General features: G+C 46.0%; 1 protein-coding gene across 1 annotated transcript in view; it reads right to left on the bottom strand.

Annotated features, from left to right (window-relative positions):
- Nucleotides 1–10,242: 10,242 nt before the first annotated feature.
- LOC117045139 overlaps nucleotides 10,243–24,768 on the bottom strand; it is a 415,311-nt gene continuing 400,785 nt past the window's right edge. The window contains exon 9 of the mRNA XM_033145929.1: nucleotides 10,243–11,754. Coding sequence (XP_033001820.1) covers nucleotides 10,431–11,754 — 1,324 coding nt within the window. The 3' untranslated portion in view covers nucleotides 10,243–10,430. The remainder of the gene's footprint in view (nucleotides 11,755–24,768) is intronic.

Genomic DNA, 24,768 nt, shown 5'->3' with positions numbered 1-24,768 from the left:
ACCCAAAATGTTATATTTGTTCCAAACAGTAGCAACAATAATTAAAGAAAATTGTTTTGATGAATGGAGAAAAGATTTAACAAAATTCATATGGCAAACCAAAAAACCACACATAAAGTATGAAGTTTTAACAAATAAAAGGGAGAGAGGACTGGCATTACCAAATTTAAAATTATACTATGAAGCAGAATGTCTGGTGTTGCTAAAAGAATGAATTATAGTGGAAAACACCAGTATTTTAAATCTAGAAAGTTTTGACAATAGGTATGGATGGCACGCCTACTTTAGCATACGAGAAGGTAAAGGTACATAACAGCTACCTAGCGTACGAGAAGGTAAAGGTACATAACGGCTTCAAAAATCATATACTCAGAAATTCATTGTTTAAAGTTTGGAATAAATATAAACAGCAGTTAGAGCTACAAATCCCTTTATGGATCTCTCCATTAGAAGCCCATGACGGGAGCCAGCCCGTCCTGTGCGAAAATGATCAGTCTCACAGCAGTGTGGTTTGAAAAGAGTCTGAATGATTATTTGGGCTGCAAGAGCCTTATTTATACAAAAGCATACAGGAACATTTCATCATATTTGGACTACATTTCATCAGCCATAAGATATGGATGTCCCATATATGGGTAAGGTGTAGTCATGCCATGTCTACGTAAGTAAATGGGCCTGTGTGTTTGTGATTCTCACTGCACCCAGTTAGGTGTGGTATACGTTGGTGCATGGTCTTTCTGATAAGGGCAGTTAGTGGTCTTTGTCATATACGCCCAAACGCGGCCAGTTTCCCTACATTCCCTCTTACTTGGTTTTATATGAGAGTGCTTCAATCAGAGTTATACACAGTACTTCCTAGGCGTTTATACCATGCTACGTAGACCCCTCTAGTGAGCCTGGAGGAGGGACGAGGTCTGTTCCACCAAATCATGCATTGGTTAAGCAGGGAGGGGAGGCATTGAATACAACAGCAAATCACAATCAATAAAACAATAATCAATACAATAATCATAAGCAATTTCCGCAACCAGACACCATTGGGGAGCCAAGATGTTAGTCATTCCCAAGGATCGAAACCATCGGGAGGATTCAGTGGATTAAGGGCAATCATTTCTTCCATGTAATTAATGGTGGCTGAAATATTAGGTGTTTTGATTGGAAATATACATACATACACACATACAATGAGAATGTATTAAAAGCGCAAACTCCTTCCTTAGAAGCTAATATAATGTTTAAAACATAACGAATATATAAAGCGATCTCCCTAATTTCTAACATTTCATTATTAATCAATTTCAAAACTAAAATGGGGGAATTAAACAAAGCCTCTGTCCAGTTGGCGAGGCGGTGGAGATCCCTGTAAATTCATTGCTACCTTAGGCCTACCGCTCATGGTGGTGACACTAAGAAAGCAAAAGGAGCCATTAACAATAAGGATTACAATAAGGATAGTGTCCCAAGAATCTACTGGCATTGTGATTAAACCAAAAACAATAGGACTCAAAATTAGACTCATTAATGGGAATATCATGCAATAAAATGCCAGATCATCTCGACTGAGGAGGAATATGCATACATATCCAACAATCAGAGGAATTTAACATATCAGCAAAATGAGTGATGTCTTTAACAAATATATTATTACTCCAAATATTATGATAGGGTTTCGGCCGTCGGTTTTTCTTCAAGAGGGCAGTATGGCGAGGGCGATGTTTCACAATGTTCGCAGAGGGCAATAAGGGTGAGAATGATAGTAGGTTCAATGTGCCCCAGGGCAAGTTGTTCTGCAATGAGTTGGTCTGCCACTGCAAGCTTCTCCTTAGGCAAGGGCCACTGATCCACCCACACAGGGGTGCCTGTGGTCCAGCAGAGAGAAAGCGCAGTCCAGGGCAAGGCAGGGGCGGCCATCAGCATAAATTTGTAGAAATGGTGGTATCTGCTGCTGCTAGCAAATTGCGTCCCCAGGACACCATGAAGTTTGGGCCTTTCCACTGAGGATCAGGAAGCGACCTGTAAGACACTAAAGAGCACTACAACACCTTTTCCTTCTGAAAATGAACTTCCGCAGGTGTATGATTCCTATTATGAGGGTACAACAGATGATTTAAGGTAAACAGCACTTAGTGAACAATATTAGGCATTTCTGAGATCACAGCCGAGCGGCCTCCCAACTGTTTGTGAAGGAGGGTCTTAAGAGAGCAAAAATCAGAAAAGGAACGAGAGATATAAACAGAACCATTATCTGTTTTCATAGAATCATAGAATCATAGAGCTGGAAGAGACCACAGGGACTGGGGTTTGCCCATAACAGAAAAGCAATGCAGAAGATGCTGTATAGCGTGGTGAATGTTTTTCCCTTTCAGAGGGGTCGCTCAAATACAGCCATAGGCAGTGTCAACAGTGAGATGCACCTTTGAAAAGGGAGCCAAATCAGGGGTGTGGGTAACATCCATTTGCCAAACCGCTAGGGGATGCGAACCCCTAGGGTTGACTGCATCAAAAGGTATTACTGTGGGTGATTTAGAACACACAGTGCATTGTGACACAATGTCTCAAGCTTGAGAAATGGGTATAGCAAAAGATTTCGCTAAAACCTTTGCATTCTGGTGAAAAACCCAATGGCTAGACAAAGGGTCAGTGAACAGAGAGAAAACATCAGGCCTCAAGGCCTTATCAGCATGAGCATTACCTTCAGCCAAATACCCTGGATGGTGTATGCGACTGAAGGTGAGCTATATAAAACTTATGACTGTGCTGCTTAATCAAATTCTGTAGAACAGAAAACAATGCAAACAAATTATCATCTTATAGCAGGCGTGATATAGGGCAAAATTGTCAACAAATTGTACACATATTGAAAATCTACCACAAGGTTGAAAGGTTTAGAAACAAAGGTTTGGAAAGCCAGAATGACCGCCGTGAGCTCAGAGCATTGTGCTGAGGTCTGATCTGTGGTGTACAAGCTATGCCAGACACCCCCCTCCTCCCACACCACCACCCCCCGAATCTTGGTACCATCCTTGAAAACGATAAGTGGATGGTAGGGGGAGAGGGGAAAAGGAAGAATCCAATACATAGCGAAGGCCAGTCAGAAAAGACAGTCTAGGGTCTTTAGGTGGATTATTGAAGATGTGACCCACAAAATCAGCAAAGGCAATTTGGGCATGGGTAGCAGTCATCAGGTGGTTAACCTCTTCCTGGGAAAATGGCAAATACACTGTTTGTAAGTCCATGCCAGTAAGAGCCAAAGCACGGCGTCTGCCTTTTGCCACTAAGTCCATTCCCAAATAGGTGAGTGGCAAGGTGCGCTGAATTTTTTTCTTTGCAACAGTCAGCTCTGCTTGCATCATGGTAACATTTAAGTCCTCCTGAATTTTTTCTTTTGCAATGTTGGGGGTAGTCAACAGAGGGCGCAACACTTGCTTGCAGTCCTCATTGGCATTGTCAAACGCTAACTGGCGGACAATGACTTCTTGTGCTGCCTCATCCTGCACTTGGCGTTTAGGGGTGGTATACAAACGATCCACAAATGTCCCATAAGGTTTTGAGAGTCCTTGGAGGGCACTACCCCAGCGCCCACCTTTTTCTGTGTTTTCATCAGGGACAGGAACCAGTGCTTCCTGGGCTGCAGCAGTGGTGGCGTCCCAATAGGAAGGATCAAGCCCCAATTGTTGCTGGATGGTTAGAAAATTGCCCTCCCCAGTAAGTCCATTGACTACGTCCTGTTGTGTCAAAAGGACGGGAGCAGGGGGGGGTGCAGCACCTGCAGCAAGCGCGCCAACAGCAGCCTGATGGGCGGCCTGGGCTGCATTATTGAGGATTGCTGCGGGCATAGAGACATCAAAAGGCAGGAGGGGTGCTGCAGCAGATGAATTGGACACCTCCGGGGCCTTGGGAAGCACATCAGCCTGCAGAGGAGGTGAGGGCAGGGCTGGAGATATGGACGCTTGAGCAGTTGGTAAAGGAGAAATTGTCGGGGGGGCAGCAGCCAAAAGAATATTGGCCGGGCTGAGGGTAGACATAGCCTTGTAAACTTTGCACCAAGCGTTGAGGACGCAAAGATCTACTTGGGAATGAGTGTAGAAGAAATGTCCAATTTTGTCCCATTCTTTTAAATCCCAGGAGCCGTCTTGGCGATACCAGGGGCAATGGGTAGACAAAGCTTTAATAAGAAGTTCTAAATGTTTGTCCAACACCACAAGGCTGTCAGTAGCCAGGAGAAATTTCAATGCATCAAAAAATTTCTTCTGTGGTGCAGAGAGAGATAGCCCCATTTTTAAAGGTATGGGGAGGGAGCAACTCACCAGGGATCCGCGAAGGATGAGTAGGCGATCCACGAAAAGACGCCAGAGACCCGTGCTGGGCGAGGTGAGTGCTGGAAGCAGCCGAAGGCGTAGAAATTTCCCCATTTCTAAAGGTATGGGGGGGAGCGCTCACCGAGGGATCCACGAGGGATGAAGAGGCGCCTTGAAACCCTTGCCGGGTCGAGGTGAGCGCTGAAGCCTAAGCGAAGGCGACGTGACTGTCCGAAGTCACACACACGGGGCACCATCTGACGGGAGCCAGCCCGTCCTGTGCGAAAATGATCAGTCTCACAGCAGTGTGGTTTGAAAGAGTCTGATCCTTATTTGGGCTGCAAGAGCCTTATTTATACAAAAGCATACAGGAACATTTCATCATATTTGGACTACATTTCATCAGCCATAAGATATGGATGTCCCATATATGGGTAAGGTGTAGTCATGCCATGTCTACGTAAGTAAATGGGCCTGTGTGTTTGTGATTCTCACTGCACCCAGTTAGGTGTGGTATACGTTGGTGCATGGTCTTTCTGATAAGGGCAGTTAGTGGTCTTTGTCATATACGCCCAAACGCGGCCAGTTTCCCTACAAGCCCATGCAGTTAAAAAAACTCAATATGAATCCGAACTGGGCAACATATAGACAAATATTGGAAGACCAAGGAAAGTGAAAATTAAAAACATATGAAGAATTAAAACAATATGGGATGGATAATTGACAATATATGCAATTAAAAAGCGTGTTTAATGCAGACCAAAGAAAAGATTTCACTAAAGAACAATTGCTATTTAGCACCATTATACTACAAAACAATGAGAAATTATTATCGAAAAATTACACTCTATTGTGTTCAGTCGTGTCCGAATATTCGTGACCCCATGGACCACAGCACGCCAGGCACGCCTATCTTTCACTGCCTCCCGCAGTTTGGCCAAACTCATGTTAGTAGCTTCGAGAACACTGTCCAACCATCTCATCCTCTGTCGTCCCCTTCTCCTTGTGCCCTCCATCTTTCCCAACATCAGGGTTTTTTTCTAGGGAGTCTTCTCTTCTCATGAGGTGGCCAAAGTACTGGAACCTCAGCTTCAGGATCTGTCCTTCCAGTGAGCACTCAGGGCTGATTTCTTTAAGGATGGATAGGTTTGATCTTCTTGCAGTCCATGGGACTCTCAACAGTCTCCTCCAGCACCATAATTCAAAAGCATCAATTCTTCAGCGATCAGGCTTCTTTATGGTCCAGCTCTCCCTTCCATATATTACTACTGGGAAAGCCATAGCTTTAACTATACAGACCTTTGTCGGCAAGGTGATTTCTCTGCTTTTTAAGATGCTGTCTAGGTTTGTCATTGCTTTCCTCCCAAGAAGCAGGCATCTTTTAATTTTGGGACTACTGTCACCATTTTCAGTGATCATGGAGCCCAAGAAATTAAAATCTCTCACTGCTTCCATTTCTTCCCCTTCTATTTGCCAGGAGGTGATGGGACCAGTGGCCATTATCTTAGTTTTTTATGTTGAGCTTCAGACCATATTTTGTGCTCTCCTCTTTCACCCTCATTAAAAAGTTCTTTAATTCCTCCTCACTTTCTGCCATCAAGGTAGTATCATCAGCATATCTGAGATTGTTGATATTTTTTCCGGCAATCTTAATTCCAGTTTGGAATTCATCCAGTCCAGCTTTTCACATGATGAATTCTGCATATAAGTTAAATAAGCATGGAGACAATATACAGCCTTGTCATACTCCTTTCCCAATTTTGAACCATTCAGTTGTTCCATATCCAGTTCTTACTGTAGCTTCTTGTCCCACATAGAGATTTCTCAGGAGACAAATGAGGTGATCTGGCACTCCCATTTCTTTACGAACTTGCCATAGTTTGTTGTGGTCGACACAGTCAAATCCTTTTGCGTAGTCAATGAAGCAGAAGTAGATGTTTTTCTGGAACTCTCTAGCTTTCTCCATAATCCAGCGTATGTCCGCAATTTGGTCTCTGGTTCCTCTGCCCTTTTGAAATCCAGCTTGCACTTCTGGGAGTTCTCGGTCCACATACTGCTTAAACCTGCCTTGTAGAATTTCAAGCATAACCTTGCTAGCGTGTGAAATGACCGCAATTGTGTGGTAGTTGGAGCATTCTTTGGCACTGCCCTTCTTTGGGATTGGGATGTAGACTGATCTTCTCCAGTCCTCTGGCCACTGCTGAGTTTTCCAAACTTGCTGGCATATTGAGTGTAGCACCTTAACAGCATCATCCTTTAAAATTTTAAATACTTCAGCTGGAATATCATCACTTCCAGTGGCCTTGTTATTAGCAGTGCTTTCTAAGGCCCATTTGACTTCACTCTCCAGGATGTCTGGTCAGCAACCACACTACCTAGGGTGTACGAGACATCCATATCATTCTGGTATAATTCCTCTGTGTATTCTTGCCACCTCTTCTTGATGTCTTCTGCTTCTGTTAGGTCCTTACCACTTTTGTCCTTATGGTAAGCTTTGGACGAAATGTTCCTTTCATATCTCCAATTTTCTTGAACAGATCTGTTTTTCCCCATTCTGTTGTTTTCCTCTATTTCTTTGCATTACCTGTTTAAGAAGGCCCTCTTGTCTCTCCTTGCTATTTTTGGGAAATCTGCATTGTTTCCTGTATCTTTTACTATCTCCCTCGCATTTTGCTTGCCTTCTCTCCCCCGCTATTTGTAAGGCCTCATTGGACAGCCACTTTGCTTTCTTGCATTTCCTTTTCATTGGGATGGTTTTCGTTGCTGTCTCCTGTATAATGTTACGAGCCTCCATCCATAGTTCTTCAGGCACCCTTTCCACCAAATCTAAATCCTTAAACCTGTTCTTCACTTCAACTGTGTATTCATGAGGGATTTGATTAAGATTGTATCTTACTGGCCCAGTGGTTTTTCCTACTTTCTTCAGTTTAAGCTGGAATTTTGCTATAAGAAGCTGATGGTCTGAGCCACAGTCAGCTCCAGGTCTTGTTTTTGCTGACTGTATAGAGCTTCTCCATCTTTGTCTGCAGAGAATATAATCAATCTGATTTCAATGCTGCTCATCTGGTGATGTCCATGTGTAGAGTCGTCTCTTGTGTTGTTGGAAAAGAGTGTTTGTGATTACCAGCTTGTTCTCTTGACAGAACTCTATTAGCCTTTGCCCTGCTTCGTTTTGAACTCCAAGGCCAAACTTGCCAGTTGTTCCTTTTATCTCTTGACTCCCTACTTTAGCATTCCAATCCCCTATAATGAGAAGAACATCCTTCTTTGGTGTCCTTTCTATAAGGCGTTGTAAGTCTTCATAGAATTGGTCAATTTCAGTTTCTTCAGCACTGGTACTTGGTGCATAAACTTGGATTACTGTGATGTTAAAAGGTCTGCCTTGGATTCGTATTGAGATCATTCTATCATTTTTGAGATTGCATCCCAGTACAGCTTTCGCCACTCTTTTGTTGATTATGAGGGCCACTCCATTTCTTTTACGGGATTCTTACCCACAGTAGTGGATATGATAGTCATCCGAACTGAATTCGCCCATTCCCATCCATTTTAGTTCACTGATGCCCAGGATGTCAATGTTTATTCTTGCCATCTCATTTTTGACCACATCCAGCTTACCAAGGTTCATGGTTCCTACATTCCACGTTCCTATGCAATTTTTTTTTTTACAGCATTGGACTTTCCTTTCGCTTCCAGGCATATTCACAACTGAGTGTCCTTTCGGCTTTGGCCCAGCCGCTTCATCAGCTCTGAATCTATTTGTACTTGTCCTCCACTCCTCCTCAGTAGCATGTTGGACGCCTTCTGACCTGAGGGGCTCATCTTCCAGCGTCATAACTTTTATATGCCTGTTGTCTTTGTCCATGGAGTTTTCTTGGCAGGGATACTGGAGTGGGTTGCCAGTTCCTCCTCCAGGTGGATCACATTTAGTCTAAACTCTCCGCTATGACGTGTCCATCTTGGGTGGCCCTGCATGGCATAGCTCATAGCTTCCCTGAGTTATTCAAGCCCCTTCGCCATGACAAGGCAATGATAATAATAAGATAATACACTCTATTATGGGACTATACCGTATATACGTGAGTTTAAGCCGACTTTTCCAGCCCATTTTTTGGGCTGAAAAAGCCGCCCTCGACTTATACTCAGGTGAAGCGGGCGGCTGCAGAGGGACAAGCGGCAAGATAGGGATCCTTTCTTGCTGCTTGTCTCCCCTGCCCTGCCGATCCCCCATCTGTGCCTGCTCTCTGATCCCCCGTGGGGTGCCTGCTCTGCACAAGGCATCGGGGAGGGAGAAGCGGGGAGAAAGCGCTCCTGGCCGCTTTTCTCTCCCCATGCATTGCGCAGAGCAGGCACAGCACCGGGGGATCGGAGAACCGCTGCGCTGCGACTCTCTCATCCCCCGTCCTGTGCCTGCTCTGCACAAGGCATCGGGGAGGGAAAAGAGGTGAGAAAGCGCTCCTGGCCACTTTTCTCTCCCCATGCCTTGCGCAGAGCAGGCACTGCTCTGTGCGAGGATCGCCTCCTCCTCCTCCCGTCCTTTTTCCCTGAAGGGGAACAGAGGTAGTGACAGTGGCAGTGGGAGCAGGAGGAGGACAAGCATCGAGCAGGCGTGCGAGCCGGCTCAGCCCCAGAGAGCCTGTTGCTTTTGCCCCCATCCCATCCCAGCTCAGTCCGTCATAGAAACTGCCCCCCCTTAAACTATCCACCCCTGAAACCTTCCCAGAATCTGCCCCCTTCCCCCCTTAATTCCTCCCTGAATATGCCCCCTCCCCGAGCCCTCCCTGTAAAGAGACCCTTTCTTTCCAAGCCTTCCCTCCTAACCCCTGCCCCCATCCCAGCTCTGCCCACCCTAGAAACTGCCCACTCTGAAACTTTCCCAGAATATGCCCCCTTGCCCGATGCCCTTGCTAAATATGCCCCACCCACCCCTGAAACCTTCCCAGAATCTGCCCCCTTCCCCCTTAATCCATTCCAGAATCTTCCCCCTCCCCCCGAAACCTTCCCAAAATATTCCCCTTGCCCCCTGAAATGTACCCACCATATGCCCCCTTGCCCCCTGAGCCCTCCCTGTAAGAGACCCTTTCTTTCCAAGCCTTTTATTGGTATTTATTTTTATTTTTGAAATTTACCAGTAGCTGCTGCATTTCCCAACCTCGGCTTATGCTGAAGTCAATAGGTTTTCCCAGTTTTTTTTGGTCAAATTAGGTGCCTCGGCTTACATTCGCGTCGGCTTATACTCACGTATATACGGTAATGTAATGGATGAAGAAGTAAAAGAAACAATGGTCAAATGGGCACAAGACATCGGTCACACTATATATTTAGAACAATGGGAGAAACTATGGCGTGAGGATATTCGCTTTACCGCCTGCTACAGAATAAAGGAAAGCTTTGTTAAAATGTTTTACATCTGGTATTTAACACCAGTCAAACTCACCAAAATTTATAAATTAAAATCCAACCTTTGTTGGAAATGTAACAAGGAACCTGGAACAACAATTCATGTGATGGGGTTGCAAGGAAATAATAATAATACATGAGGAACTTAAGAAAATGTTAAAAATCCACTTGATAAAAAATCCCGAAACTTATCTGTTAGGGCTGGTGGGCAAAGATATACCACATATGAAAAAAACAATCTTTTTGTATGCAACAACAGATGCCAGGGTAGTGATTGCCACTCAATGGAAATCTCAGGAAATAACATCAAAAGAAGAGTGGATTTGCAAATTAAGTGAGTATATAGAATAGGCAAAATTAAGCTCAATTATAAGATACCAATCAAATCAAAAGGTAAGAATGGAGTGGAAGCATTTTGAAGATTATATGTCAAAATATTGTTGTAAAAATGACATGCTAGTAAGCTTAGAATATACAATGTAAGCAATAACAAAACCAAAAAAGAAAGAAGGAAAAATCAGAATTTAACAAATATAAACTACTATAGAATGCAAGGGAAAAGGGTATAAAGAAATATAAAGAAGTCAAATTGCTGTGGAGGGAAGTAGAGGGTGGGTAGTGGCTTTTATAAGCGTATAATTATGTAGTTGTTGTAATTTAGGTATTATATTTTATGTTAGGGAATTATTGGTAATTTTGGTCTGGTTAAAAAGGGGCTGATTTGCCTGGTTCCTAAAGCTGTATAATGGTTTTTCCGACCATTGTATGGATTCTTTTATGAAAAGTGAGTTTGGAGCTCTGACAGAAGCTCTTTCCACATTCCACGCACTGAAAGGGTTTCTCCCCTGTATGACTTCTTTGATGGGAAGTGAGACTTTGGCTGCGACTAAAGTTCTTTCCACATTCCATGCACTGATAGGGTTTCTCTCCTGTATGAATTCTTTGATGGGAAGTGAGAGAGGAGCTATGACTGAAGCTCTTTCCACATTCCACACACTGATATGGTTTCTCCCCTGTATGAATTCTTTGATGGGAAGTGAGATCGCAACTCGCCCTAAAGCTCTTTCCACATTCCACGCACTGATAGGGTTTCTCTCCTGTATGAATTCTTTGATGGGAAGTGAGAGAGGAGCTATGACTGAAGCTCTTTCCACATTCCACACACTGATATGGTTTCTCCCCTGTATGAATTTTTTGATGGGAAGTGAGATGGGATCTCTCTGTGAAGCTCTTTCCACATTCCACACACTGATAGGGTTTCTCCCCTGTATGAATTCTTTGATGGGAAGTGAGATGGGAGTTCTGACTGAAGCTCTTTCCACATTCCACGCACTGATATGGTTTCTCCCCTGTATGAAATCTTTTATGGGAAGTGAGAGAGGATCTCTGATTGAAGCTCTTTCCACATTCCACACACCGATATGGTTTCTCCCCTGTATGAATTGTTTGATGGGAAGTGAGATGGGCGCTCTGACTGAAGCTCTTTCCACATTCCACACACCGATATGGTTTCTCCCCTGTATGAATTCTTTGATGGGAAGTGAGACTGTGGCTATGACTGAAGCTCTTTCCACATTCAAAGCACTGGTAGGGTTTCTCCCCTGTATGAATTCTGTGATGGGAAGTGAGTTTGGAGCTCTGACTGACGCTCTTTCCACATTCGAAGCACTGATAGGGTTTCTCCCCTGTATGAATTCTTTGATGGGAAGTGAGATTGGAGCTATCAGTGAAGTTCTTTCCACATTCCACGCACTGGTAGGGTTTATCCCCTGTATGAATTCTTTGATGGAAAGTGAGAGTGTGGCTGTGACTGAAGCTCTTTCCACATTCAGAACACTGGTAGGGTTTCTCCCCTGTATGAATTCTTTGATGGGAAGTGAGATCGCAGCTCCTCCTAAAACTCTTTCCACATTCGTAGCACTGATATGGTTTCTCCCCTGTATGAATTCTTTGATGGGAAGTGAGATGGAAGCTATGACTGAAGCTCTTTCCACATTTGAAGCACTGATATGGTTTCTCCCCTGTATGAATTCTTTGATGGGAAGTGAGACTGTCACTGCGACTAAAGCTCTTTCCACATTCCACGCACTGATAGGGTTTCTCTCCTGTATGAATTCGTTGATGGGAAGTGAGATGGAATCTATGATTGAAGCTCTTTCCACATTCCACGCACTGATATGGTTTCTCCCCTGTATGAATTCTTTGATGGGAAGTGAGATGGGAGTTCTGACTGAAGCTCTTTCCACATTCCACGCACTGATATGGTTTCTCTCCTGTATGATTTCTTTGATGGGAAGTGAGACTGTCGCTGCGACTAAAGCTCTTTCCACATTCCATGCACTGATAGAGTTTCTTTCCAATTAGATATTGTTGATGGGAAGTGGAATGGGGGCTCTGACTGCAGCTTTCTCCACACTCCAAATTTTTACATGGCTTTTCCTCCCTGGGGATTTTATTGTGGTCACCTTTGGTCATGATTTCTGATTCATCACAGTCTGAAATGGAAACAAAAAGGGATTAGAGCCTCAGGAACAAATGGAGAAGAACTGAAGGGAGTTGGGTGTGTATTACCTGTGTTGTTTGTCATTAACCAACATATTTAGCATTAGATTCTGATGAGTTGTTGAATGTTGCTTTGTTTGATATATAGTATTGGCCATAATTGTGAAAGCCTTTTGGGGGAAAAATGTATTTCAGAGGTTTGATGGCTCATACCACCACTTCTTTTGGAGTAATATTATAAAATTATATATCAAAGGGAAGATAATTGAATCAAGAATGCAATCCAACAAAGTTTGTTCAATTACCCATATTCTATCAAATGTTATAGCCAAATAACCAGAAAAGGGAAGCACAACTTGCTTAAGCTGACTTTTGTCAGTGTGTTATGTGATTGCTATCAAGTTGGTTGGTTTTTGTGTTCTTTTATTTAGTGAGGTTGTAAAACATGATAACATTATAGAAACGAAACAAAGAGTTGACTGGTCACCCAGAAAACGATGTAAAATAGTACAGTGGTGCCCCGCTAGACGAATGCCTCGCAAGACGAAAAACTCGCTAGACGAAGGCATTCGTCTAGCGGAAGGCTGCCCCGCAAGACGAAAAAGTCTATGGGGCTGCCTCGCAAGACGAAAAATTTTCGTCTTTTTTTTTTTTTCGTTTTGCGGAGCGCGGCTGTCATTGCCGCTCCGCAAGACGAAAAACCCGCTAGACGAAAATTTTCGCAGAACGAATTATTTTCGTCTAGCGGGGCACCACTGTACTATTAAGTGAACAAGGATACATTTATGAAGAAATTAGAAGAGAGATTGGGGAAAACTTAAGCAAAGCTGGCATTTCTATATTTTTGAAGAAGCATAAGGAGACTCAGTCACTACAAAATCAGAGTGGTAAAGACAGGAAAAGGTGCACAAAGGAAAGTGATGGAGTTTACGGTGGGGAGGAGGCAGGAAGATGGTGGATCATTAACACCCTCCCTTCTGACCTCCGTATCTTATTGGTCTCTTTTTATGGTTTATATTGTTTAATCTTGTATTTTATTCTTGTTTTATCCTTTAGTTGTTTAATTTGGCTCAGTTTTAAGCTCTAAGTTTTAATCATAAGTTTTAAGGGAGTTCTTTTAAGCTTTCCTGACCTTCACTTGGTGAGCGTCTGGACCCCAGCGGTAATTGAAAAAGAAAACTCCTCAAGTTGTGACTGCTTTTATCATTATCTTTCCTGCACATACTCCCTGCTCTACTGTTCTACTATTTCAGCTAATAAACTGAAATGAGATTTGTACCAACTTGATTGTTACCAAACAAATAATCGTGATGACTCGGAGTGGCTGTAAAACCTCTGGCTTTCTCTGAAGTAGCCTAAGACCTCTCTCCAAAAGAGCTACTCTAAAGGAAGTGCAAACAAAAATTACTCGGCTCTACAAGAGAAGGGGTAAAGTGGAGTTGATTGAGAATCAGCAGGATACTGAAACTCCCCCCTCTCACAATGAGTTCTCGTTCAGCCACAGCAAAGAGCTGGCTGTGCAGAGAGAGGTTAGTGCAGAGGAATGCCAAAACAAAGGGCCGATAAAGCTGAAAGTAACTTCAAGCATATTTGGTACAGACATCGAATTATCCCCAAAACAGAGACTTAAACCCCAAGCTCCTCCTGATCCATCTCAAGATCAAAAAGTGGAGGAACTAATGTTAAAACAAATTTCAGAACTGTCCTCGGGAAATTCTAAAACATCAAATGATTCATGCCTCCAATCCCCTGAGACAAATGGTGAGGACTTATCTGTTACCAAATGGCTTGTGCTTCTAACTGAGGACATTGAACACATAAAATCCTATCTGGCCATTTGCACAAAAATCCTTACTATAGTGACAGATACTTGTAAAACCTCCTACAAGAAACCTGGCAGAATGATCGCAGAATTGGAAAGTAATAACAACTTCTTTCCTACCATCTGCAAAAAATAGATCATTAAGGAAGGTCAAGAGATCCTGTAGGGCTACTGCCTTGAAAAGGAGACTTACAAATGTAAAAAAGAGCAAAAATGTTAAAAACTTTAAGACAGTGCGTTACAAAAAAATGGATTTTAAAAAGCTCTTTAATCTCCTCAAGAGTACATCAACTACCAGGACCAGAGGGAATACCGAGAAACTCCTACCCAGGAAGCTACCCAAACAAGATTTTCCTATAAACCCTTGCACTGATGCTGCGTTGGAACGCCCGGAACACCTAGCACCTACTCCAACATTTATCTTCAGGCAAGACCTCTGTAGATAAAACTAATCACTCTGAGAAGATATCTCTGACAAATAATAACTGGAAATTGGTGCTGTACCAAAACAAGCTCGTTCTATCAAATTATCCTAAGCCCCCAGGACTCCTGTCACAAGAAGAGCGTAAAGCTCACCTACTGAACTTTCTAAAGATCTATATGCCAGGTATCCTTAACAACCCTACTGACTTGGCCCAAGTGGAATACTTATACTTCGACGGATTCCTTGCTAGAGCAGTGGTCTCATTTCGCGATGGGAGACTGGCAAAACTGGTGTATAAATGCAGAGAACATCTGAGGACAAGTGGTGTAAGAATCTTAAGGTATTTTAAAAATGAAGCACCCCCAATTCTACTTTTCCCCCAAACTGTAAACTTGCCAAAAATTCTCCAACACAAGACTGACCAACACACTTTAATTGATATAAACTCTGTTGATGACATCTCTAACCAGCCTACTGGTTTAGTTGCAAAGGTCCCTCAAAAGTTGGATTCCTTTGAGCCTATGTACGCTGCGAATCAGGGAATCGTCCTTGACAGTTTTGAAAATAATTTACTTCATTCTTATAGTGCTCTCCCACAAGAAGCCCAGAAGGAATTACTTCATAAAATTGACACGCTCCGCTTCTGCCTGATAAAACGGATGAAGGAACAGTTGGGACTACCGAAACAAAACATCCTTGACTGTGTTTCAGATTCTGCCCCACTCTTATACCACCATGAGCTGGACCTGTGGGTTGGGAAGGCACCTATCCCTCCCAGCCACCAGGTTGTTGCTGAGGTGAACCCACTTTTCCATAATCTGGAGATGGAAAATTCTCCACCAGACTCAAGCACCATGCAACCCCCCTCCGAGGTAAATATGGCTACAACATATGCTTGGGATAAAATGAGAGAACTTCATGAATCCGAATTGGGCTCTCCATATAAAGTGCTGTTTATGGGTGCACCTGCTTGCAATTTTATTAACCCACTATCTTCAAATGTGAGCAAGCTGAATACATCCATAGATATCATCGAATCGGCAACAGAACCAGCTGAATCAGTCCAACAATTGAGAAAGTCCTCGCCCGTATCAGAAAAAAAACACTGAATAATATACCAGTGCCGATGTAAAGAACTCTTTTCATGCAACTAGAACAGCAAATAGACTCCAGGTCCAATCACCAAACGAGGGATGATTCTGAGTCACCAGCAGGCCTGAAGATGGGTTCATCAGAAGACCCATTGGGCCTCATAAATAAAATTACCTGTCCTATGAAGGGTAATCTGACTAAGGACATTACTAATATTGATTTAATTTCCTTGTCCGCGAGTAATTACTCTGTTTCTCAGTCTACCGGCCTTGAAAAAATGATTAGGCCTAGTCAAAAATCTACCTCTAGTGTAACGGGTGGCCTCCCCTTACACTCAATCCCCCCCTAAAAAAAATTAACTTGTTGGGTAGCGTAGCAGAACAGGCTTCCTCCCAAAGGAAGATTACTGAATTTTTTGGAAATGGAAATTCTTCAAACATAGACCCTCCCTTTCCTCACTGACCACTAAATACCCACCTGAGATACCCCCCGGTGTCATTCCTTAGCTGGAATATAGCAGGGTGGAGGGGGAAGAAATCAGACCCTGAACTTTTAAAATTGATAAATCTATTCCAAATAATCCTTTTTCAGGAAACATGGGAGGAGGCTCTGGAGATTAATGTTTTTGAATTTATCTTACTCCCTCCCTGTCCCTCGATTAAGAGTGGTAGAGCTAGAGGAGGCTTGGCTACAGCTTCATCGCTTAAATTACAAGCAAAACTTACCCTGGTAAAATCTTCACCCCCTTATGCGATCTCAGGTCTGATTTCGAGCAGTAAAATTGAGTTAATAATTACAAATGTTTACCTCCCTCCGGGAGGACAAGTGGTGGATCTCCACTTTAGAGGGGAAATTCTGGAAGATCATCTTACCTTCTGCTACACTAAATATCCAAATACCCCCTCCCTCTGTGGTAGGAGGTGATTTTAATGCGCGTACTGCAGCAAATTGGGAATCACTTAGCAAGGCCAAATGGTGGGTTACTCCTGACCATCAGATCACCGATTTTTCTCAGTATATCTTTCCTAACAATTCTGAAGCTGACATTTAAGATGGCCTGGGCAGTTCAGACCAGCTCAATCGTGGTAGAAAAAGGAATAATTTGAGGAAGATTGTTCAAAGAAAAAACTGCGAGTTCTGTGAAAATATAGGAGGTTGGTCACATAGAGGTATTTTTTGAATTTCCAGGCAGATGGGACGATCCCACAGGGAGCCTTACCAAGAGAGGCCACGATCCCACAATTCTCCTCCATGACGTCCTTATGCAGAGCTCTCTGGTCAGGATCCAGCAACGCCCACTCCTCGCCCGTGAAACGAACAGCGACATCTTCAAAGCACACTGGACCCTAAAAGAAAAGGGGAAATGACCGCCTCTGAGACAGCATCAATATGATCTGCTACACAATGCTCTGTTGTTTCCTTCCTGAAAATAGTGGTGTTGTTTCAATAGGATTGCTTTGCTGCACATTTTAATTCTGGGTGCTTGTTTTATTCTGCGTTTTAATTATGAGTGTTCATCTTTGTGTAAATAGGTGGTATTCCACCTTGTGTTTTCCAAGTCATTCTGCCTATGCAAGCATTCCAGTTTGCCTGATGGAAGGATCCACTTTCTCCTCTCCTTGTGAGCTGTTCTAGGGAGTTCCCTCCTAATGCCCTAGAGCCAATCTCAAGGGGTTCATGGGGGCATGGAGAGGGGGAGGAATGGGGGGCAGGCCCCATTTTGCAGCGGGTAGAGTTTGTTAGGTGAATCCAGGCCACTATTTGTTCTCATTTGTCCACTGCTTAGAAACTAATTTTAGCATTCAGTGATCAATCTAGAAATAAAATAAGCCTATTTTGGATGGCCAGCTGTCTTGGATGATCTAGCAGAGATTCCTGCAATGCAGGGGGGTGTCCTGGCTTCTGGCAAAAGGAGAGGGAGACACCGGTCTCTCCTCCTTCTCCTGACTCACCTCTGCCTCTCGACCTCCCTCCTCCCACTCGCCTCCTTCCTCTTCTGCCTCTGATTCTGCACTGCATTCTGCCACAGAGTCTCCCAGCTCACAAAGCCCTGTTACCGCTTCAAGTTCTGACACCTCCTCTTCCCAGGCTTCTCCCTCTTCCCCCTCTGACCGCCCATCTTTCTTCTACCTCCACTTCTTGGGCCATCTTCCCTTCCTGGTTCCCCGGCTGCTTCCTCCCACCATTCCTCTGTGCCCAACCAGTCCATGACATTGCTCCAGCCCTCGGCCTCTGTCCCCACAAGGCAGATTCCCCTGACCTGATCTGGTTCCACAGCCACTGTTTCCCTTCTGCCCCCATGAAAAGACGGATCAGGAGGTCTTGCTGGCATCATTCTGTCACCTGCAAGAGAGAAAGGTAAACAGGAGGCCAGGAGTGCCTGCTTCTTTCACAGGTGAAACAGGGCATCACTAACTACAGATGGGCCTTTGAGAAAGCCTTACCTGCTGAGAGCATTTGGGCGTTTCTGCCCATTTCATATGTTTGTTGTGCAGAAATACATCTCCCCTCCTCTGGAACCTTGTTCCCAACTTTCTCCCCCCAAAACAAGATGAAAAGAACCCTCAGCTGAAGGGGAAAACCAACAGAATGAGACCAAACAGAGAAAACCCACCTTCCTCCTTACCCAGTGGCCTCTCTCTGGTGTCCAACGGAGGCCTCTCTGCTTTACCGGAATCCAGGTCCATTTCTGCAAAACGATCCTTTTCCTGAAACAGAAACAAGGATTCAAAAGAGAGAATGGGGAGAAATATTAGAAAGAGAATGACAAAGAATTGAAGGGTGTGAGATCTCATTCCATGGATGCTTTCCCCAAAAAAGGATGAGCCAGCATCAGCAGACCATTATGGGATGTTCTCTGTCCTGTTTGGAGCCCCTTGGGAATATCCAGAGGAAAGTCTCTCTCACCTGCTTTCTCTCCTCTTCCTGACTCAGGAGGAAACCTTCGGCCAGGGCCACCGCCTGGGAACTGGTCTCCGCTCCACACTCCCTCACCCAGCTCTCCATCTCCGGGGGAAGGACAGCCAGGAACTGCTCCAAGATCACCAGGTCCAGCATCTCAGCTTTCGTGTGCCTTTCTGGCTTCAGCCACTGGTGGCAAAAGTGGTAGAGTCGGCTGCAAACCTCTCGGGGTCCTTTGGCCTCCTGGCAGCATAACTGCCTCAACTTCTGGCTCTGCACTGGGTTTTCCCAGAATCCCCCACTGCTCCCAGTTTGGGTGGCATGGCCCCTTCCTGTTCCAGGGCCAGCTGAGTCTCGCTCATCCATCTGTGCTCTCAGGAAGCCTCTAAGAGATCGGAAGGAAACCTTTTGGTCTTCTGCCAAGTTTTGTCTGTCGGAATGAAAAGCTCTAGCAAATCCTACAAAGCAAACACATTGTTCTGTTACAGAATTTGGAGGATGGGGGGTGGGGATGGTTCCCTGAGCAAGCATGTTAAAGAGTCTTGCTGGGAACCAGGGTTGGACTGCACCACATTCCAGACCATGAGCTATCTTTTTGAAAAGAAGGAGGAGGAAGAGGAGAAGAAATAAGTCTCTAGCCTTCTAGAAATGCAAAATGGGGACACAACTGAAGGGATTTCTGTGAGATTAATCAACCTGGTTTCTGCTGCCTTCCAGTCAATGCATGAAGTCAGAACCGACTGACAAGGGAAATGTTTCTATCTTGTGAAAAATGGATGCTTGGCTCTAGTGGGGCTCCTCACATGGGGGTCCCCGGGAGTTGCTCCCCACCCCCACCCCCACCCCCTGCTTCTGTCTCCTTTTCTTGCACTTGGACTCTCTGCTGCTCTCAATTCCGACTCCTGGGGTGGGGTCCCTTTTTCTTTGCTCTGATGGCCAGGTATGTATCTGGCCAACCCCTTCAGGCCTGTTTAGGGAAGCCCTGTTTAGGGAAGCTTTTAATGTTTAATAGATTATTGTATTTTAACATTCTTTTGGAAGCCGCCCAGAGTGGCTGGGGAAACCCAGCCAGATGGGCGGGGTATAAATTATTATTATTATTATTATTATTATTATTAGCTTAACTCACACACACAGCCATTGATGTCAAGGTCCCTGGAGGCTCAGGGAGTAGCAGCATCCATTTCCGGCTGCTTTTCCAGCAACAATCCCTTTGGGACAGAGAGGATGTGGTCCTGGGGTGCCCTGCTCTGGGTGCGAGGGGATTGCTGCAGTGGCCTCCGTGTGGAGCTGCCCTTGGAGACGACTAGGAAACTGGTTCGCAATGCAGCAGCCAGACTATGGGCTGGGATCCCTCTCTTTATTCCTGGCCTTTCTCTCCCACCTTCACTTCCTTCCTCCACGTGGGGTTTTTTTTTTGGGGGGGGGGCTAGTCCACCTCCTTGTCCACCTTTAGAAAAACATTTGCACATGTTCCCTCTGTTGTGCAATGGCGCTGAGCGATTTCACACAGAGTTAAAGTCTTAGGGACTCCTTTGTTTAAAGAAGGGGGATCTCGTGGAAGTCAGTTTTTTTCTGAAAGGCCAAATGAGTTTGGGATCCTCTGATCTCCAGGAAGGAGAGCGTTGCAGACCTGGCCCCTCCCTGGCAGGACCCTCTCCGCCCCCTGCATGAGCAGATCAGGCCCCCCAGGCTGGCATCCTCCCCTGCTGCAGCCCTGGGACCCCCCACCGCCTCCCCACTGCACCCTCTGGGGGGGGGGGAGAGAGAGAGGAGACTCACCAGATCCCAGGAGGGGACAGCCATGCAGCCCTTGCAGGAAAGGACTGGGGAGGGAGGGGGCTTGGCTCTGGAGGACCTGGCCCCCACGTGTTTGCTTCCTCTCCTCTCTAGGAAGGCAGCTCAGTTCCCATTAACCCTTGCAAAGCCAAGGCTCTTGGATGGAATCTGAGCATCTCCCTCCCTTGGCCAGAAACCAGAGGAACAGCTTGCGGGGAAAGGTCTTTGCAGGAGGCAAGGAACTTCCTCCTCGAATTCAGCAGTGGAGAGATGGGAGGGGATCCGAGGGTCATCTAGTCCAACCCCCAGCAATGCAGGAATCTCAGCTAAAGCAGCCGTGGCAACCTAGTCTGGGGCCTGATCCTGAAGAGCTTCAGTCGGCTCCGGTTCCCTTGCAACAAGCACCAGCTGGGCTGAGTCAGGGGCCTGAGCCTGTCCTGGCTCCAGGTGCTGAGGAAACCTCATTGCAGTCAACTGGGACAGCAGAGGCTGAGGCGGCCCCTGGGTCTAGTAATCCTCCGGCACTTAGGGCTGAGAGAAGGAGGGACCTGAGTACTCGCAGAGCAGTGCTCGCCTTCAGGCAAGGCAGGGTGGTGAGTTGTTACTCCTCACTACTATGAGCCGAATAAAGAGCATGAAATCCACTCTTGACTCCGAGTATATTTCATGAGTCATCGTGGGATCGGGACCGGCCATTACCTCGGCAGAGATAAAAGGGCAGTCAGATCCCACCCCAGGTTGTGGCAGTGACATTGCTGCTTGCCAGATCCGGCCCCTGTTCATGTTCTTGACCTTGCCTAGTTTCCTGCCCTGCACCCTGCCTCAGCTTCATTGGACTGACCCCTCGTGACTCCTTCGACTTTGGACTGCACCTGGACCTTGCCTCTTGGATTACCCTTGGACCAGCACACCTTCATGGTTCTCCCTGCCACCCATTTTTATCTTCACAGGAGCCCTGCAAAGTAGGCTAGGCTGCCCCAAGGTCCACCAGGGAGCTTCATGAGTTGAGTGGGGATTTGAACCCTGCTGTCCCAGCTCCTCCTAGTCCAGCCCTTCAACCACTACACCTCTGCCTGGCTCCATCCTCCATCTCTCCAGCAGCTGCCCAATGCCATTGGCCTTCTCCCCCTTCATGGGGTTCTTGCTGACGCTAAGGAAGACTCCACCACCTTCCTCTCTCGCCCCCCTCCCCCCGACACAAACACACCCCACCCATTGGGGCTCCTGAGTCACTCTCTCCGCCCTGCTCCTCTCTTCTAGGTTCAGGTGGTTCAGGGCCCTGTTCAGCAGGGTGGCCCCTCTGCAAGTCCGGGAAGAGCCTATGGTGATAGGTGTACAAGTTTGGACACCGAAGGGCTAGGGGGCACCTTGGGGTGCAGTCCTGTGGCTGCCCCCTGGAAAGAGCTGGCTCTTCCAGGATATCTTGGGGCACTTGGAGCTCTTCAGGGATCAAGAGCCTGGCCCTGGCCTTGGAGTCCCTCCTCCAACTAAGGTGAGGGGGCTCTTTGGGGTGGGTGGGTGGGGACAGAACTCCAGGAGCAGCTCTGGGTGGGCAAGAGCAGGCAGGAGGGAGAAGGGGGCAAGGGATACTTGGAGGAGGCAGCGTCTAACCCCTTCCCTCTCTCTCCCTCCAGCGCAGTGCTGTCAAGTATCCCGTTTTCCCCGGGATTCTCCCTTATTTCAAGCAGTTTCCCGCTGCTCTCCCTTATTTTTTATTTCCCTTAAATTTCCCGTTTTTAATGGAAGCAGCTCCTCCCCTGCCGGCCAGGGACTGGGTGGGAAGACCTCGCCTACTTGGAGAGAAAAGCCTCACCCTCAAAGCAAGTGGGAGCTGTTTCCCGTGCTTACAGGGGGGTGTATTCCTCCCCCTGCATCAGCCCCTATCCGTTGCCGCCGAGCCCCTCAGCCGGCCAATAGGGTTAGCTGGCGGGCGGAGCCTGGCTGCCTTTGAGCAGCTGCTGCTTCCTGTCCTGTTTTGATGGGATCAGACAAGTGGACGATGGGGCTCCATCGCGCAGAGCACATGGCTGCCCTCCTCTTTGCTGGCTGCCCTCCTCTTTGCTCCGCTCCGAGCCCGAGCCTGCTTGGAGTTTTCATTGCTGCTCCGCCCACTTTTGCTTCTGGCTCCGCCCACCACTGACATGTGACTGTCCCCGGGATAGGTGAGACTGCTGATCCCTTATTTTCAAATCCGAAACTTGACAGCTATGCTCCAGCATCATGAGTCCAACTCCTTGAAATGCAACAATCTTGGACTACGACTCCCATCAGGCCCAACCAGCAGAGCTGGGAACTAGCATCCAGAACATCTGGAGGGCACCAGGCTGAGGAAATCTGAGTTGTGCTAAGGCAACAACTTACTGCAGTGCTTGAGTGAAACCTGCAACGCCGGCAGAGGAAGGACGGTTGAGAATCATTGGACCCAACCGCAGAGCCCACATCCCTGCTGAGTTTTGAGCTAATAGTTAGCAGATAGCCTGGAGCGGATAAAAAACAAAAAACCCTGCTAAAACTTTCCCACTCCTTGCCCAAGGGAGTGGCTTTAATTATTGTTATAAATTCGCTTTCAGGGTGGGGAGGGGAGCTCAGCACTTCGCTTAATTCCAAGCCATGCAAAAGGCTGGCATGTTTAGAGGCTTGCCTGCCCTCCCTTAGAAGAAGATAACACACACACACACACAGAGAGAGACATTCCGCTTTGTAATCAACTGGTTATGTTGCAGGGTTAACCTAATTCCTTTTGACAATTCCACTTGGCAGGTCCCGTCAGATCACAAAATGGGTGGGGGAAGCTTTAGATAGCGAGACTGCTTGCCTGGAATAGAGGGCTTAAGTATTTAAGAGTTGTTGTTGTTGTTCAGTCGTTCAGTCGCGTCCGACTCTTCGTGACCCCATGGACCAGAGCACGCCAGGCATGCCTATCCTTCACTGCCTCCTGCAGTTTGGCCAAACTCATGCCAGTCGCTTCGAGAACACTGTCCAACCATCTCATCCTCTGTTGTCCCCTTCTCCTTGCGCCCTCCATCTTTCCCAACATCAGGGTCTTTTCCAGGGAGTCTTCTCTTCTCATGAGGTGGCCAAAGTACTGCAGCCTCAACTTCAGGATCTGTCCTTCTAGTGAGCACTCAGGGCTGATTTCCTTGAGAATGGATAGGTTTGATCTTCTTGCAGTCCATGGGACTCTCAAGAGTCTCCTCCAGCACCATAATTCAAAAGCATCAATTCTTCGGCGATCAGCCTTCTTTATGGTCCAGCTCTCATTTCCATACATTACTACTGGGAAAACCATAGCTTTAACTATACGGACCTTTGTCGGCAAGGTGATGTCTTTGCTTTTTAAGATGCTGTCTAGGTTTGCTACAAGTGGTTATTAAACAACTTTATTATCAAGCCGGGCTTTGATTGACTATAAATAATCCAACCAGGGGATTCATTTTTAAGGCTTGGAGTCGTAAGCACTGGTGTGTGTGTGTGTGTGTGTGTGTGTGTGTGTGTGTACTGTGTGCTTGTGAAACATGGATCACTTATCAACGCCATCTCCAACTCCTCAAAAGATTCCATCAACTGTGTCTCCAAAAAAAATTTACACATCACTTGGGAAGACATGCGAACTAATACCAGTGTACTGGAAGAAGCAAAGATCACTCGTGTCGAAGCAATGATTCTTCAACATCAACTTTGTTGGACTGGTCATGTTGTTTGGATGTCTTCCAAAGCAACTGCTCTATTCCCAACTTAAAAATGGAAAGCGTACTGCTGGTGGTCAACAAAAGAGGTTCAAAGACTCTCTTGGGGCAAATCTTTAAAAATGTAGTATAAACACCAACAATTGGGAAACACTGGCCTGCGAGTGCTCCAGTTGGAGAACAGCCTTGACCAAAGGTGTCATGGGCTTTGAAGACACTCGAACTCAGGACGCAAGGGAGAAACATGCAAAGAGGAAGGCACACTTGGCAAACCCTCGCCATGATCTACTCTGGCCAAGAAACCTATGTCCCCACTGTGGAAGGACGTGTGGATCCAGAATTGGCCTCAACAGATGTTGTGTATTAAGTAATAACGCAGTCTAGATATTAGCATAATGTATTGTGTTGTATTACAGTCTTTATTTGAATGTACTAGTTACAGCGGGAACGGCAACCATTTGCTGAGGCAGGGAGCAGAATTTGGATCCTCTGTTGGATTGGTTCCCACAGGAGGGAAGCCGTGCCATTGGCTCCCGCCAAAATGTATCTCTCTCCACTAGATAACTGTGTCTATATAAACCCCAGTTTTCCCCATTCCCTTGAGTTCTTCCAGCACCTGAAATAAAGAAATGTTGTACCTACTTCTTGCCTCCAGTCTTTGACGACACCACATTCTGGCGACGAAGGTGGGATCCGGCTTGCCGTAAATGGAGGACAGTGATCGGCATCCGGAGTCAGCAGAAGAGGAGGAAGAAGTCGTAAACGCTCCTGATCACGCCATGGCAGGAAGTAAGATAATTGAGCCGTTCAAACCGGGAGCCGCGGAGGCTTGGGATTCCTATCTCCAACGTTTTGGTTTTGCTG

The sequence above is a fragment of the Lacerta agilis genome, chromosome 4 (genome assembly GCF_009819535.1).
Source record: "Lacerta agilis isolate rLacAgi1 chromosome 4, rLacAgi1.pri, whole genome shotgun sequence".
NCBI lineage: Eukaryota > Metazoa > Chordata > Lepidosauria > Squamata > Lacertidae > Lacerta > Lacerta agilis.
Note: the sequence above shows the minus strand (reverse complement) of the source record. Positions and strands in the feature narration are given on the sequence as shown.